Raw genomic sequence first — 16,815 nt, 5'->3', positions numbered from 1 at the left:
CACACACGCGGTCATGAGCGCCTCTGGGGTCGCCCCCTGACCATCCGTCACATCCAGTTTCAGGACTCGCCCCCTTCAGATTTACGCCTTCTCCTGTTTGCTCAGTATCTGACCTCTTCCCTTTCTTTCTAGGACAGTACTGAGAGTAGTGTGGAATAAAGCAGTAAAACAGAACCAGTCAAATGACAAACACAGATATCAAAGCACCCCCCGGGCTTCTGCAGTCAGGGAGTCGGTTGTGTTATTGTCTCACAGGCAGCATCCTCAAGCCTAGGAGCCGAGCCAGTCCTCTGTCGGGGCATCAGGTGCGGCTCACCCACAGTGCGGGCACAGTGCTGGCGGCAGCAGGGAGCCCAGCTTCCAGAGGGAGGAGCTTCTGCCACTGATGACATGTAACAGTGACACATCCTTTGGGAGAAGAGTGGAGGTTGCAGAGCTTCACAGAAAGTAAGTAATAATAAGATTTGGAGTTGAAACAAACACTAAAGCTGAGAACGCTTGAGAAGTAGTGTCAAAGCCCTGAAGAAAACAACTTTCTCAGTAGAGAGGGTTCTGGGCAGAATAGTACAGGAAGAAACAAAGATTTCCGGTCCTGTGTAGAGGTGGCCACCATGAAAGCACGGAAAGTAAAACATGCTTTCTGAACCAGAATGGGTTAATGTTCCTGCCACTTTTTCTTTTAAACGAGAGGGATCAGCTAGATGGTACCGGATTTCACTGCCTATTGGGTATCGATACTGAAGATGTCCTGATGGAGACTTGGCCGGTCTCCAAGGCTGTCTCCACTTTCAGCTTAGTCTTCATTTATTTTGTCCTGACAGGTCATCGGAACTGTGCCCAGTGGTGCAGCCTAAGATGGGGCACTCATAGCTCTGCACGGCTGTGCAAAATATAGAATTACTGAGAGTTAAGAGCTAGAACTTCCTCTGACTTAACCCAGCATTGCCAATGGCATCCGTAGCCCAGTGCCAGACCTTAGGACTGTGTTCATCTCTGGTTTCTGAACAAAGAGCCTTTTCAAGTCTAATCCACTCTCCTTGCTGACGTCTGCGACAAACAGTAACCAAAGGATCAAACGTCTAAATCTGAAGGTGTTAACACACTTGGAGAAGGGTGGCCAACCAGAAAGAAGTCCTGTCTTTACCCTTCGCATGATTTGTACCTCACATTCCTGGGAAAGAAGGCTCAGTAATTCTAAGAATCATTAAAGAAAAGCTCACAATTTCCCAAAATGGTATGCAAAGAAAATACGCATTCATACTCATGTTTGGATCCGTGAGTTTGGGATCACTGCCAAGATCAGAGGGTAAGTGGAGAATGTATTTCAAGAATGAATCTGTTGTTGGTCAGCCGCCCTCCTTCCATTAGGGGGAGGTACCAGGCAGACACACTGCTCCTTCCCACGGCAGCTGTTGGTTTAATAGCGACTCAGCCTGTGGTTTAATGGCTCAATTAAAAAAAGTGCAACATCTTCTTTTTAGAATGCTTTTCACAGTTAGGGTTTACTTACAACGAGTAGACTAAGATTTGAGGAAATGGGACCGACTGCACAAGGAAGGAAGCTGAGGGCAGTATGTGTCAAATTTCACTTTTAAAGGGAAAACAAAACAGTCTTAACAGTAAGAAACCGTAATCTGATAGGTATTTTAACTAGCTGCTTATTAACTCTTATCTCCAGCTAAACAACATGAGTATGAAAAAAAATCTCTATAGAGAGATTAATCTAACAGAGAGAATGTGGTAATATGAGAAACAACAGGAATTAACCAGATGCATTTTCCACATCTTTCTCACTGGTAACTGGTTTTTAGGAACAGTGGTTTTTAGGCAGAGCATATAAAATACAAAACGTTAGTCATTATACCATCAGCGCCAAGGGAAAGCTGTGGATTTCATTGCCCTATTAAATCTCTCCAGGGAAGGCCAAAGGAGATACTCAAGAGTTCTGTTGCTACTTTTCAAAGGTTGTAATAAGGCAGTTTTACCTTCAGAATCTACAGGGAGGTAAACATTTGGAGATTAGACAGGAACAGCTTCGAATGTGTGTGTGTGAGTGTGAATGCTCTGTCTTTGTAACTGAAGTGTTGCTATATTTTACCTGTTTTAAAATATTAGGACAACTACTAATCACAGTAGCTCCTCTGAGTTACTGACCCACTGGCAACACTAGTGACGGTTTATACTGGATGCACTGTGCGTCCACTGTAATGGGTGGGATTAGACCGTGCCCCTCCCTTCTCATCTTCCTCTGAACAAAGACTTCTTGTTTTCCAGGTGTGCGATGGGCCTCGATGAAGGTGGAACAGGGTTTGGTCCAGGGCCACCGTTAGCCAGGACACAGCTTCTCCTTGTTGGTGAAGTACAGCTACACGCATTCAGTGGCCCTAAAACTAAAAGTAAGTTACACATTTGAAAAACGTGAAGTCAGTGAAAGAGCAGGATGTCATCTCATTTCCAGGACCCCTTAGCATTACATCAGGAAACTGCAGTTAAGTGTTTGCTTACCAGTGTGATGGCAGTCCCCCTGCAGCTCCCCGGAGCATCTTTTCTGTGCGTTACTCATGACATAGCTCCCACAGGGGCTAACAGTGAGCCATAAGCCCGCACTTACTGAAACAGAGAGTGAACCACACTGGTGGTAAAAACATGACCTTCCTCCGTAAGGTCAAATAGCTTTATTTTCATTAAACACTACAATACATTATATATCCATTAAAAAAAGAAAACTCTATGGTGTATATAAATTATTCCTTCCATTCATCCTTTCTTTTCTTTTCCATTACAGCTTTGGTACAGTGTGATTTCAGTATATAATTTGTAAATACTTTTAGCATCACAAACTCAACACAAAGTACAAAACTAAGAATCCAAATTAGGGATATTATCGTCTACACAGTGGTGATCAGTGGTAGGAGAAAATCTTACCTTGATGAATTCATGTCACTAGCTAAGCTATAAAGGCATACCTAGCAGACATGACGGAAATATGCACCATTAACCAGCTAACGTGTGTATGAGTCTTTGTTTTTTGTTTGTTGTTGTTGTTGTTTTTAAACAGAATACCAGCAGCAGTCCTTTGGGTGTGGAGTGCATACTTGAGTCCCCGGCGGCCTCTCCCACCTTGCTCCCCTTCCCTTCCAGGCCGTGAGTACCGTCTTGAGAAGTGGACCACAGCCGGGGCGCTCAGAACTTGACCTGCCACCCGGCGTTGCTCACGCTGGCACAGTTTGTCCTGCAGCTGGAGGGGCAGTGAGGGCCAAGCAGCCTCAGGTTGTTCTGAGGGGTCGGCGGTGTGACGCTGCAGTACACGGGCACCCCCGCGGCCGGGAGAGGCCCTGGGCCCGCCTGGTTAGGCAGCACGACTGGCTGTTGGTAGGACTGCTGGGGCAGTCCTTGAGAACCCTGGGTCATTGGCACCTGTCAGGAGACACAGAAGAGAACCCTGGATGAACAGGTGGTTTTTGGATTTCCACTGAGCTACAGGGATGTCATCAAACACATTCAAGCTTTTGGGTTAGACCTGACAGGTCACCGAGCGTGCTCTGCCTTTGTTTTTACTGAAGTCCAGTCAGTTCACAGTGTTGGGCTGCTGTCTGGTACACAGCGCAGGGCCCCAGTTACTTAGATACAGATACTTCTTTTCATATTCTTTTTCATTATCGGTTACTACAAAGTACTGAATATAATGACCTATGCTGTATATACAGTAGAAAGAAGGACCCTGTTAATTTATCTTATATACAGTAGTTAGTGTTTGCTAATCCCAAACTCCCAATTTATCCCTTCCCCGCCTTTCCTCTTTGGTAACCATAAGTTTCTTTTCTATGTCTATGAGTCTGTTTCTGCTTTGTAAATAAGTTCATTTGTGTCTTTTTTATTAGATTCCACATATAAGTGATATCATATGGTATTTTTCTTTCTCTTTCAGGCTTTCTTCAAGCGGCATGACAATCTGCAGATCCATCCGTGTTGCTGCAGATGGCATTTCATTTTTTGTGGCTGAATAGTATTCCAGCGTGTGTGTGTTTATGTATCTGTGTGTGTGTACATACATACATATATGTACACACACACAACAACTTCTGTATCCAGTCCTGTCAGTGGACATTTAGGCTGCTTCGGCGTCTTGGCTGTTGTATATAGACCAGCTCTACCTTTTATTGGCTGTTTAACATTGGACAACCTCTCTGATTCTCTAACTCCATTTGCCTAATGACACCTACTTCAGAGTGCCACAGGAAAGATGGCAGGGATGATGTCCAGTTTTGGGGGCATGTCTGGCTAGAAGTAAATGCTCAGAAATGTTAGTTCCTTCCTCCTTCCTTCCTCCCTCGCTCCAGGCTCTCTAGGGACTACAGTCTAGACCTCCCATTCTGGATTTCTCTCGGTTTCGGAAGGCCATGCTCCCATTCTGGTCTTTTGCAGACAGAGTGGCCTGGAGCCATTCAAGGTGTAAAAGGGGCGTTTGTCCCAGGGACCTCCCTCCTTCCCATCCTGCAGGTTAGAGAACATCTCACGGAGCTGGAGGTACAAACCGACGCACTGTGAAGGACTGTCAGTGCAGGAGGACCGAGGACCGGTTCTCTGGGGCCAGAAGTACCTGGTGCAGCTAAACTGAACGTAGTGCTTCCCTAGCCCTTCGCTTCCACTCCCCGTGTTTTTCAGGGTATGAAGTACAGAAAGGGGCACTTTTTAAATACTCAATGTGGGCTTGGTCTGGAAAGTGCAATTGTTAGGTCCGAGAAACGCCCTCTGAAGCTGAGATACCACGTTAAAGTCTCCTGTAACTTACATTTGCAGTGAAATACAGTTTCTTCATGTACAGCAACACAGGAAAATCTGTCACGGAGACTTTCTCCTAGTAAGTGCCATTTCAATAGAATGCCCGAAGCTCAGCAGGAGTAGAACTCCAAGGAATTTTTTTTCCCATAAATGGAAAGTTTATACGGAACCACACTTGGCAGGGAATTCAAAAGCCATTGTAGTTATAGAAATAGGTATTTCCCATTTTCTACCTACTATAATCTTGACTCAAAATCTAACATCAGTGACTGCACCCAGCACCCACGCAGCCGGCCACCCGACTGGGAGACAGACCCACAGACTCTACTTTGGCAAATTCTACTTTATAAAGCACAGTTTTCCAAGCGCCCGACACACACCTGGTAAGAGGACATGGTTGGGTAGGAGACCATCACGCTCTGCACGGGAGCCCCCTGTGGGCTGCTCAGCACGCCCTGACTGGGAGGCGACTGCTGCACCCCCACGAGGCCTTGGAACCCCTGCTGACCAGACAGCACCGGCTGGTAACCTGTGAAGAGAAAAGCACCTTTTGAACTGGTTGTACCAAGAAGAATGAAGACAGTGTTGTTTGGGGTAAGGGTACTTGTTCACAGGGCAGCCTCTCAGCATTTCAGCCCCTGCCCGTATCAGGACTGCTTGTTTTCTATGGATGCATTTTTTGCTGCTGAGAGTGGACCATGATGACTCCAAAAAATCCACTGATGCTTCTGTCCTTAAGAAGGGCCCAGTGAGCACACTGTGACGTGGTGAATGCCTCCTGGTGCAGACGTCAGTTGACAGTTGCACATTACGCCTTTCATATTTGACGTCTGCTTTGGCAGCAGGGATATTTGGAGAAGTCACCCATTATCAGGGTTGTTTTTCCTAATTAAATCGACTCATTCTCTTACCCTCTGACTTTTCTGCACTACCTCACTCAGAGATTTCCAAACAGCCTGTCATCGTAGGACGCATTCTATTTCCGAGGCCCTACTGAACAGTGTGAGTCACTACCCTACATAATTCGATGTTCATTGCTGTAGGAAAACACAACAGTGAGTGAAATGTTGTTGCTTTTATTCTGTTTCACCACTAACTCCTGAGGACATTCTGGCAAAACACTCCACTTAACGACCATGTCCATATACTAGATAACACAGAATACAGCAGTTAAAGACTGTGTCTGTTCATTTCCATCCAGTGGGCCAACTGGTAAGGTTTCTTTTCTTTCTTATTTTAATCCGTACCATAAGACGTGGTTTAAAATGCAGGCAGGCTGCAGGCTGTGAACTGTTTGTATAAATATTGGGAAGAAAGTTATGATGGGAGGTGAAAATGACATGGTGATAGAGAAATGAAACAGATTTACTTCCTGCTGCACAAGGAGAACCTTCCAGCTCCCATAGTAACTGTACTGCGGGCCCAGGAGTCAGTGGGACCCCTGTCTTAGTACATTTCTCAGAGAAGAAAATCTAGGATTCTAAAGATTCTACAACGCAAAGTTTTACAACCAGATTTTTAAAATAGAAATGAAGAGTCAAGAAAAATTCCTAATCAATGTGCATTGTTTATAAACAGCCTGTGTTGTGAGTGCCTAGGAGAGTTTGAATGGAGGTCTTCAAAACAGGCAACACTTTGAGATCCTTTTCTGACAGAAAAATATGTTTTCACTCATCCTAGAAATATTGTGGAACCAAGGCCGGCGAATAGTCACTGAATCAGAGCAGATCAGCTCCATTCACTGAATGAGATGGAACAAGGCGTGGTCGGTTTGGAACAGCCGAGTGACCAAGTGTGGGGACCAGCCCCGTGGGGAGGACCGCCCGTGCCCACACTGGTAAGCAGACCAAGTGCGTCATTTGGAAAGTCATCCCTTGACCCTCGTCACGTGCCCCATTATTTTATGTTCACGTTACTCACCTGACTTCATTTTCATAGTTAACTTACTGACTTATTTTAAATTCTTGTAAAGACACCACACATATTAAGACTGTCATGAAAGGTAATGACCATCTTCCCCGCAGGTGCACTGTGTCTGTAGTTCGCAGTCCAGGCCTTCCTTTCATATGCTCTGCGGGTCTATCTGATGCCAGTAACATCAGCTCAGAGGAGTTACACGTGTTCTATATTATATACACTATGGAACAATATTTGCAGTTTATATAATATAGAAAAGTCATCAGACTTGGGAACGAGAGCTTTGCCTTAAAAGGCCACGCCAGGGTGGCATTCTGCCGCCCAGGATGCCTTATGTGCAAGAGAGAAATTTCTTTGAACATTAGTTGCTTAGTTGCAAAAACCTTTTATTTTCCGTTTAGATACCCCACTCTAATTCATGTATCCACTGACCCTGAAAAATGTCTGTTGCTGTTTTACTGTTACGAAGACATTTTTTCTGGGCACATCCAATTCACTGGCGCAAGAACTTATGTACATAAGCAAATACCTCGGTCTGAACACGCGTGCCCGATAGCCCTCCTCCCCGCTTCCTGGGGGGCAGCAGAGAGCAGGCGTGTGAGCGCACCCTCACGTCCATGCAGTGGACAACAGAAGGGAGCCTTATTTCTGGCTGAAGATTCAAGGTACAGGTTGAAAATGAGAGAAATGTCTTTTAAAACCCTGACTTATATATGGTCTTGGGGTGATAGCCTAGTTGGTCCACAGTCCCGTGGCAGAAGCCGCACGGCCAGTATGCAGAGGAAAAGGGGAGGGGGCGGGCAGGGAAGGGACGGTGGCCTTGCATGGAGAGATGGTATGTTTGCTTACTGACCCCCATCTGTCCAAAACAAAATTGGAGTGAAGGGAAAAATAAGTCTGATGATAACAGAGCTGTTAAGGTGAACAGAACACGGAGCATCTTGTTTGGAAAAGGAAGGTAATATCAAATAATACTCAAGGAAAGGAAAGGGAGGAGGTCGGGTGGCGTCATCCCAGGAAAGGTGCAGGGCCTGGGAGGGGGCAGTTCATTTCTGTGGCGCGCAGGGAGGCCTCCCCCGCCTGATGATTTGTGAACTTTGGTGTGCATTCGTGCACAGCAGTGGGCCCCCCACTCCGCACAGGGCTTCCCACAGTACATATACTTCAGGCAAATACAGATTTACGTGGGGAACGAAGAACACTGTACATTTTCCAAAGGAAAACTTAAGTGTAAGGAAAGCCCAATTTTTATTCATGAATCCCGTTCACTCCTCAGTTTGCTCTCCAGGCAAGAAATTTACACTGGACATGTCTTTGCATGGTATGACAGAAGGTAGGCAGCAGATTAGAATGGTCCTGGAGGTGGAAGGCTGGAAGAGGCATCTTAGCCCCGGTCCAGGGATAGAGCGATAGAAGCGTGAGCGCAGTGCCCTGAGAGGGAGCCGGCGGGGTCTGCCCGGGACACCGTCCGCCTGAAGGTGGAGGTGGCAGTGCTGCTGGGAACCTGCTTATCTCATCTGTTGAAATGAGAAATATGTTCCAGTTTGTCAGTTCTTAGTGGTGAAATGATCAGATTTTCATATTTATGGAGGATTAGCAAGCTCTGATGCATCTTACAAAACAGAAACAGCAACAGTGTCTGTCCTGCAGACTTGCTGCGAAGATCATAAAGACGTTAGCTATTTTTATCGTTCCTTTTTCAGTCCAGGTTAATTCCGTTTTCAAGTCGCACGCATCATTTATTTTCTGGGGTTAAAAAGGATAGGAATGGACAAATGCCTCCTAGCCAGTAAAAGAGGAAGCTCTGTTAAGATTGAGAGATTATAAAATTTTAAATGTCCAGATCTTACAAATCTGAAAATTCAATATTGTTTCACCTGAAATACAGCAGTAATTGCATACTATTTGTAGTTTGAGGCTAATTCAGTAATATCCTGTCCAGGAAATGTTTCTCTTGATGTAGCACATTTATGAAAAATCAGAATGGAAACTGATTCAGAATTAAAAATTGCAGATTGTGAGGGCCATGATTTTAAGTTCGAATTGAGCACTCTGTAACAGTGTCAGCACGTTAGAAGTGAATGAAACTACACAGTCGTAGCCCGTACTTTCAGGGTTTTGTTTCCCTGGCTCTTGTTGGTTATGAAGTTTGAAGTGTGAGTTAAGAGGACAAATACAAGTATCTACAGAGCAAAGTCGTTGAGAACTGGACAGCTCTCATCAACCCCCAAGTCCGCCCAAGCCGTGTAAATCTCCTGTTGTGTTGAGTGAAGTATTCTTACTAGGGGTCAGACCGTCTTTTCAAATGATGAAAGTTAATAACCTACTCAATATAAAACATCTTGTATCTTGAATGACCCAACATACACATATTGCTCCAGGTTTCTAAGGAACCAACAAACTGATTCTCAATTCAAAAACTCTGCCCTTCATACATGGTTTGCAGATGGAATTACAGTGGTTCAGCTGTAGCATTGCTGGTGAAAAATATGAAAAAAGAAAAATGCTTATTTAGGACTGGCTTCTAACCCTTCGCAGACTTTTAATAGTTCACACAGTGCACTATTTTCTGCATCTGCCCGGTTCTGTTCCTTGGTTTCCTATCAATTCCTCCACACTTTCATCTTCGTGAAAGATTTTCCGTTACAGGGGTGCTAACCAGCTGTTGATGACTTACTCTGATCCAAACAACAAATTAAGCCCTTGGACTCTGCTGTCACAGCAATCCTGGGAGGTAGTCAGTGTTATTAAACTCCTTTTGACAAAAGAGACAACTGTGACTCAGAGAGATGGAGAAACCTGTCAGGGTCAGCCAGCCAGGAGGAGGGAGAGTTAGTCAGAATTTAAGCTGTGGTGTTCTGACGGGCCGCATTCTCCCAGCTCGCATACCTCTCATACCTGAACGTAATCCCCGGGGTGTGGCAGGTACTCAGTGCATGAACTGTTTTCTCAACAGTTAAAACAATGAAGGAGAGAGGACAAGAGTTATGATCCACAGTCTGTTGAACAAGATCTTGCTAGTGTTGAAGAACAAAAGAAAATTGAAGGTGAGGCATAGCCACCGGGTCAGTATCAACTCGTGTCACTCCGACGGTCAGCTTGTGTGGGGTGGGGGGAGTCAGAGGGCTTCTGGTCCCTTCCTTTACTTGATCAGTTTCTAATAAGTGGATACTTTGTTCCAGCTACTAGGACCATTTAAAACAACGGCTCTCCGCACAATTGTTGAAGACTGTCTATACTCCGGATTGTTTTCTCAACGTGCTCTTCAAATACCACGTTAGAAATACTTACCTGCACAGGAAATGTAACATCAGTTCTGTTATGTGACTGCACAAGGCAACCGGCTGCCCCCACCCCGGGAAAGTCAGTGGGCCTTTGGAGACAAAAAGAGCCTTGATGGTGTTTGAAAGATAAAAGTAGGTGAAAGAAGACATACAGAAACTGCAAAGCCACCTGGCCTGTCAGGTAGAGGCCTGGAGAAGTCACGACCCCCTGGCCACTGAGAGATGGCTGTACTCTGGGCGTTCAGAGACCGCGCTCATCATCTTGCTAATTCTGTGAACACCGTGGATTCGTTCCCCAGCTTACGGCATTACGAGGGCAGTGTCTCTGCGACGGGGGGGCCTCTCTGGCTTCATCTGCCTGCAGCACCTCGGCGCTCCGGGAAGCGCTGGCGGCAGGGAGTAGATATGCTGTATGATGTCACAGTGTCTCTGGCTTCCTGGAAGAGGTACCACCCACCAGACGTTTCAGAGAAGCGGACTCGGGATGCTGGATGCCCTCATGTGGAGGGCAGACACCCAGACAGCTCCACAGGCACAGAGGCTTCCCAGAGCCCGGGGGTCCGTGGCCCCAAGGCAGGCCCCCGACTCCTGGGCCTTCAGACGCTGTCCTCCCGCTCCTCGGAGCTGGCTCCCGGAGCGGAGGTTAAGTGGGGTCAGCTCTGAAAAGCAAGGTGGGTATCTTTTGAAGCATTTTGCCTCTGTGTAAACCTCCCTACATAGGATTTTTTAAAACAAGAAAGCAGTACGCGGGAGGGTATGGCTCAGTGGTGGAGCACGTGCTTGGCATGCACAAGTCCTGGGTTCAGTCCCAGTACCTCCTCTAAAAACACACTTAATTTCTCCCCCGCACCAAAAAAGAAAGCAGTACAGGTTGGATTGGAAAGGCATTTTTCTTTTTTTTAAAATCTTCAAACATGTCAGAAAAGTAAGACATAGGATAAAAATACTTAGCCTGGACCTCACAATAAGACACTATTTTTTTGTTCTATAAGAAGAGACCGTAAGACAGTCCAAAAAATTCAAAAAAGGGAGTATAAAAAAATTGCCCTTTTTTTGGAGGGGGGGGTGGCTATTGAAGCCCACAGTGACCTTTTTTTCAGCTTTGTGTAAACGTCTGCCTTCGTTGCATTTACTGGCAGTGTCTGCATCTGTCCTCTTTCTTTTCCTCGCCATTTATTAACGTGGTGGTTTTAATTCCCCAGGAGCAGGGTGGGCTGCAGGGATGCTGCCTGGGGACGGAGAGGGTGCAGCGCCTGGCCCGGGGATGGCCAGTCCATCCTAATGAATTTGAGGAAAGCTGAAGTGAAACGAGGCTTCCTGGAGCCATCGTTTGTCTTCCTACTTGCTCTTTTGCTCATTAGCTTTCATACTGCACAGAGTGTAATTCTTAAAAGCCTCTTCACTGTCCCCTGAGAAGGCCCACGCGTGGGTCATTTTCTAATGGCCGTACACATCAGATGAACCGTCCTATCACTGCTCGCTCGGGGGCCTCTTCCTCACAGTTACTCCATCCTGCTCCATGTTATCGCAAGTACAAAGCTGGCTTTCTTTCTCTTTCTTTCTTTTTTTAAATCAGGGCAAACATGAGAGACACCGTTAAATGACTACAGGAATGGATCATGCACAGAATTTCAATGAATGCCTCTGAGGAACACCAGCACTGAATTCCATTTTAAATGGAAGAGGCTGTCATATTATTGAAGTAATTCTCTGAACTTTCCTGGCCCCGAGTGCTGTGCTGACAGCCAGAGAGCTTCCACAACCCAGAGGGAGAAGAGCTGCATGAAAGACTCACAGGCTTTCTACCTTCCTAATGAGGCTGTGTGGTTTGGAGGACCAGGTGGCATTCTCGCGTGTCTGCCCCTCTTCCGGTGTTGATTACGGACACACTTCCCTGGAGCCGGGTGGCAGCAAAGTGTTGTTGAGGCACCTGGAGGTAAGGTGGGGGCAAAGTCAAGACATTCCCCACAGTCACACTCCCTCTGATGGATAATTTCAGTGACACATTGCTTTTGATCTGCTGCTAGAACAGGATAATCATGAGGTCAGAAGTCAAGGGGGTCGAGATTTCTGGTCAAGATGGCAGAGCAGTAGGACCATGAGCTCGTCTCTCCCCTTGTGACTGTGACAAAACCACAACTGACTGTTAAACTACCATGGGAAGAAAAAGACTGGAACCTAGCAAAAAAGATCCTCTTGAAGTGGAAACAAAAAGAGGGAACCACGGTGGAACAGTAGGAGAGGTGCGCTTGTGATATAATCGGGCCCCGTTCCCCCCCGGGCGGGCAACCCACAAGCTGAAGATTAATGAGGTAGCAGAGGTTTCCCACGCGAGAGCGCTGAGCCCCACGCCAGGCTTCCTAGCCCAGGGTTCTAGCATTGGGAGGGGAGACCCCGGAACAGCTGGTTTTGAAGGCCAGGGGGCCTTAGCTCTAGGAGCCCCACTGGACTTGGGGAAACAGAATTCATTCTGAGGAAGTGCGTGCACAATCTTGCGCGCGCCAGGTCTAACGGCAGAGGCAGTGATTTTATAGGTACCTGGGCCAGAAATGCCAGCTGGTTTTGTGAAGTCTCCTGGGGAGGTAGGGGACGGCTGCAGCTCACCCAGGGGACATAAAAGCTGGTGGCAGACATTCCGAGAGTGTTCATCTACATGAGCTTTCCTGGAGGCTGACATCTTGCTTGGGTCATTAGCGCCAGGACCTAGCCCCATCCAACAGCCTGTAGGCTTAAGGGCTGGGAAACCTCAGGCCAAACAACATACTGGGTGGGAACACAGCATCCCCCCCCCACTCCCCCATCAGCAGACTTCCTGAGCCACAAACGCCTCTAGACACACCCCAACTCCTCCTGCCAGGAAACCTGCACAAGCCTCTAGTCCAGCCTCACCCACCAGGGGGCAGATACCAGAAATAAGAAAACAGCCATCCCACAGCCTGTGGAATTACCCACAAACACAGGCCCGACTCTGCCCTGGCCCTTGGGTGACAAGAGGGGAGTGTATGTACTGCTGGGACACACAGGGCATCTCTCACAAGAGGGCCACTTCTCCACAAGGTTGAGAAATGGAACTGACCTACCTAGAAATACAGATAGGAAGTTAGACAAGATGAGGCACAGAGGAACATCTCCCAGGCTGAGGCACAAGATAAAATCCCGGAAGAGGAAATGAGGGATGAGGAGGCAGGCCCTCTGTCTGAGAGAGAGAGAGAGTGTAGAGTTATGATGGTGAAGATGTTAAGAGAACTCAGGAGGAGCACAGATACACAGAGTAAAGTTTTTAGCAAAGAGTTCAAAAACATAAAGAATACCCAGAGTTGAGGAATAAAATTAATGAAATGAGTAACACAGTAGAAACAACCAAGACTAGACTAAATGAGGCAGAAGAACAGATCAATGAGCTCGAAGACAGATTAGTGGAAATAACTACTGCAGAACAGAAAAAAGAATAAAAAGAAATGAGGATAGTTTAAGAGAACTCTGGGACATCATGAAAGACACAATACTCATTACAGGGGTCCGAGAAAGAGAAGAGAGGGACAGAGGGCCTGAGAAAAGTTTTGAAGAGATAATAACCAAAAACCTTTCTAACTTGGGAAAGGAAAGTGTCACCCAAGTCCAGGAAGTGCAGAGAGTCCCACACAGGATCAGCCCAAAGAGGAGCACACCAGGGTCCACAGTAATCAGATTTACAGGGCTTAGGGAAAAGCACTAAAGTCACCAAGAAAAAGCAACAAATAACATACAAGGGAACTCTCCCATAAGGTTGGTTATCAGCTGATTTTTCAGAAACTACAGGCCAGAAGGGAGGGAGGGGCACAATACACTTAAAGTGATAAAAAGGAGAAACTTATAACCAAGAATACTTTTCCCAGCAAGGCTCTCACGCAGACTTCATGGAGAAATCAAAAGCTTCACAGATAAACAAAAGGTGAAAGAATTCAACACTACCAAACCAGCTTTACAACACATGTTTAAGGAAATTCGCTAGTCATCAAACCACAAGAAGAGAGAACGAAAAGAAGAGAGAAAGACCTACAAAAACAAACCCAGGACAATTTTTTAAATGGCAATAAGAATATACATCATAATAATTACCTTAAATGTAAATGGAGTAAATGATCCAAACAAAAGACACAGACTAGCTGAATGGATACAAAAAGAAGACCCAGTATCTGCTGTCTACAGGAGACCCACCTCAGAGGCAGAGACACATGCAGGCTGCAAGTGAGGCAATGGAAAAAGATACTCCACGCAGAGACCTGAAGAAAGCTGGTAGCAATACTTACATCAGACAGAACAATTTAAAGACTGTTACAAGAGACAGAGGAGGACACTACATAATGTTCAAGGGATCAATCCAAGAAGAGGATATAACCATTGTAAATATACATGCACCCAACAGAGGAGCACCTCACGATAATAGGCAAGTGTTACAGACATAAAAGGAGAAATTGACAGTAACAGTAACAGTGGGGACCTTAGCACCCCACTTCCATCAGACAGAGCATTCAGTCAATAAGGAAATACAGGCACATTGGACCAAATGGACTTAATTGAGATCTATAGAACATTCCATCCTAAAGCAGCAGAACACACATTCTTCTCAGGTGCACATGGAACATTCTCCAGAATCGACCACATGCTGGCCCACGAAGCCAGCCTCAGTGAGCGTAAGAAAACTGGAGTCATACCAAGTGTCTTTTCCAGCCATAATGCTAAGGTTAGAAATCATCTACAAGAAAACAGTTGCAAAAACTGCAAACACATGGTGGCTAAACGATATGCTACTAGACCACCAACAGATCACTGAAGAAATCAAAGAGGAAACAAAAACTACTTTGAGAGAAATGAAAACAAAAACGCATCGATCCAGAACCTCTGGGATGCAGCAAAAGCAATTCTAAGATGGATGTTTATAGCAATACAAGCTTACCTCAGGAAACATGAAAAATCTCAAGTAAACTACCCAACCTTATACCTAAAGCAGCTAGAGACAGAAGAACAAACAAAACCTAAAGTTAGTAGCAGAAATAAATGAAACAGAGACTAAAAAACCACCAAGAGATCAATGAAACTATAAGCTGGTTCTTTGAAAAGATAAACAAGACTGATAAACCTTTAGTCAGAATCATCAAAAAGGGGGGGGGGTCCAAATCAATAAAGAGACATTACAGCCGATACCACAGAAATACAAGGGATCATAAGAGGCTGCTATGAGCAACTATACACCAAGAAAAAGGACAACCTAGAAGAAATGGACAATTTCTTAGAAAGGTTCAATCTGACAGGAGGGAACCAGCAAGAAATAGACTGTGAAGACCAGTCACCAGAACTTAAATTGAATCAGCAATCTAAAAACTCCCAACAAACAAATGTCCAGGACCAGATGGCATCAAAGGTGAGTTCTACCACCAAACATTTAGAGAAGAGTTAACACCTATTCTGAAACTATCCCAAGAAATTGCAGAGGAAGGAACATTTCCAAACTCATTCTATGAGGTCATCATTACCCTGATAGCAAAACCAGACAAAGATGTCACACACACAAAAATTATGGGCTAATAACACATGAATATAGAGGGAAGTCGACTCCAGCAATTCATTAAAGGGATCAGACATCATGATCAAGCAGGATTTATCCCAGGGATACATGGAGTTTTTAGCATCTGAAGATCAATCAGTGTGAAACACACAGTAACAAACTGAAGAGTAAAAACCCGTATGATCACTCCAATAAATGCAGGAAAATCTTTTGATGAAATTCGAACATTCATTGATGAAAACTTCAGAAAGTGGGCAGAAACAGAATATATCTCAACATAACAAAGGCCATATATGACAAACCCACAGCTAACATTATACTTAACAGGGAAAAGCTGAAGGCATTTCCTCTAAGATCAGGAATAAGACGAGGATGACCAGTCTCACTTTTATTTGCTATGGTTTGGACCTCCAAAATAATATTAATCAGTCAGAGAAAAAAGAAATGAATCCAAATTGGAAAGGAAGAAGTAAAGTGTCACTATTTGCAGATGACATGACACTACACATAGAAAACCCTAAAGAAGTGGCCAGAAAACTACTATAACTCATCAATGAATTTGGCAGAGTTGCAGGATACAAAGTTAATATACAGAAATTAGTTGCATTTCTATACACTAGCAGTTAAGTAGCAGAAAAAGAAATTAAGGAAATAGTAACATTGACCATCGCACCAAAAAGAATAAAATACCTAGGAATAAACCTACCCCAGGAGGCAAGAGACCTGTACTCTGAAAACTAAGACATTGATGAAAGAAACTGAAGACAACATAAACAGATGGAAAGATACACTGTGTTCTTAGATTGGAAGAATCAATACTGTTAACACGGCCATACTGCCGAGGCAATGTGCAGACTCGGTGCAATCCCTATCAAATTACCAATGACACCTTTCACAGAGCTGGAACAAAAAAAAGTTAAAATTTGTATGGAGACACAAAAGACCCCGAATACCCAAAACAATCCTGAAAAAGAGGAATGGAGCTGGGGGAAATCATGCTCCCTGACTTCAGACTATACTGAAAGCTACAGTGATCACAACAAACAGGATGAAAAGCCCCCAGATAAACCCACACACTTATGGTCAATTCATCTCCGATAAAGCGGGCAGGAATACACCATGGAGAAAAGACAGTCTCTTCAATAAGTGGTGCTGGGAAAACTGGACCCCTATCTGTTAAAGACCGAAATTAGAACATTCTCTAATACCATATACAAAAATAAACTCAAAATGGATTCAACTTAATTTGTTTTATATTAAAGATGTATTTTTTTAAATTGTTCTTAT

The 16,815-nt window shown here is 45.0% G+C and overlaps 1 protein-coding gene across 4 annotated transcripts in view; it reads right to left on the bottom strand.

Annotated features, from left to right (window-relative positions):
- Positions 1-2,639: 2,639 nt before the first annotated feature.
- ARPP21 (cAMP regulated phosphoprotein 21) overlaps positions 2,640-16,815 on the bottom strand; it is a 425,580-nt gene continuing 411,404 nt past the window's right edge. For all 4 annotated transcript variants that reach the window (XM_072940966.1, XM_072940969.1, XM_072940967.1 and 1 more), the window contains 2 exons: positions 5,163-5,311; positions 2,640-3,417 (listed from right to left, as the gene is read on the bottom strand). In XM_072940966.1, coding sequence (XP_072797067.1) covers positions 3,184-3,417; positions 5,163-5,311 — 383 coding nt within the window. In that variant the 3' untranslated portion in view covers positions 2,640-3,183. The remainder of the gene's footprint in view (positions 3,418-5,162; positions 5,312-16,815) is intronic.

The sequence above is a fragment of the Vicugna pacos genome, chromosome 17, assembly GCF_048564905.1.
Source record: "Vicugna pacos chromosome 17, VicPac4, whole genome shotgun sequence".
NCBI classification, from domain to species: domain Eukaryota; kingdom Metazoa; phylum Chordata; class Mammalia; order Artiodactyla; family Camelidae; genus Vicugna; species Vicugna pacos.
This window is presented reverse-complemented; position numbering and strand designations above follow the sequence as displayed.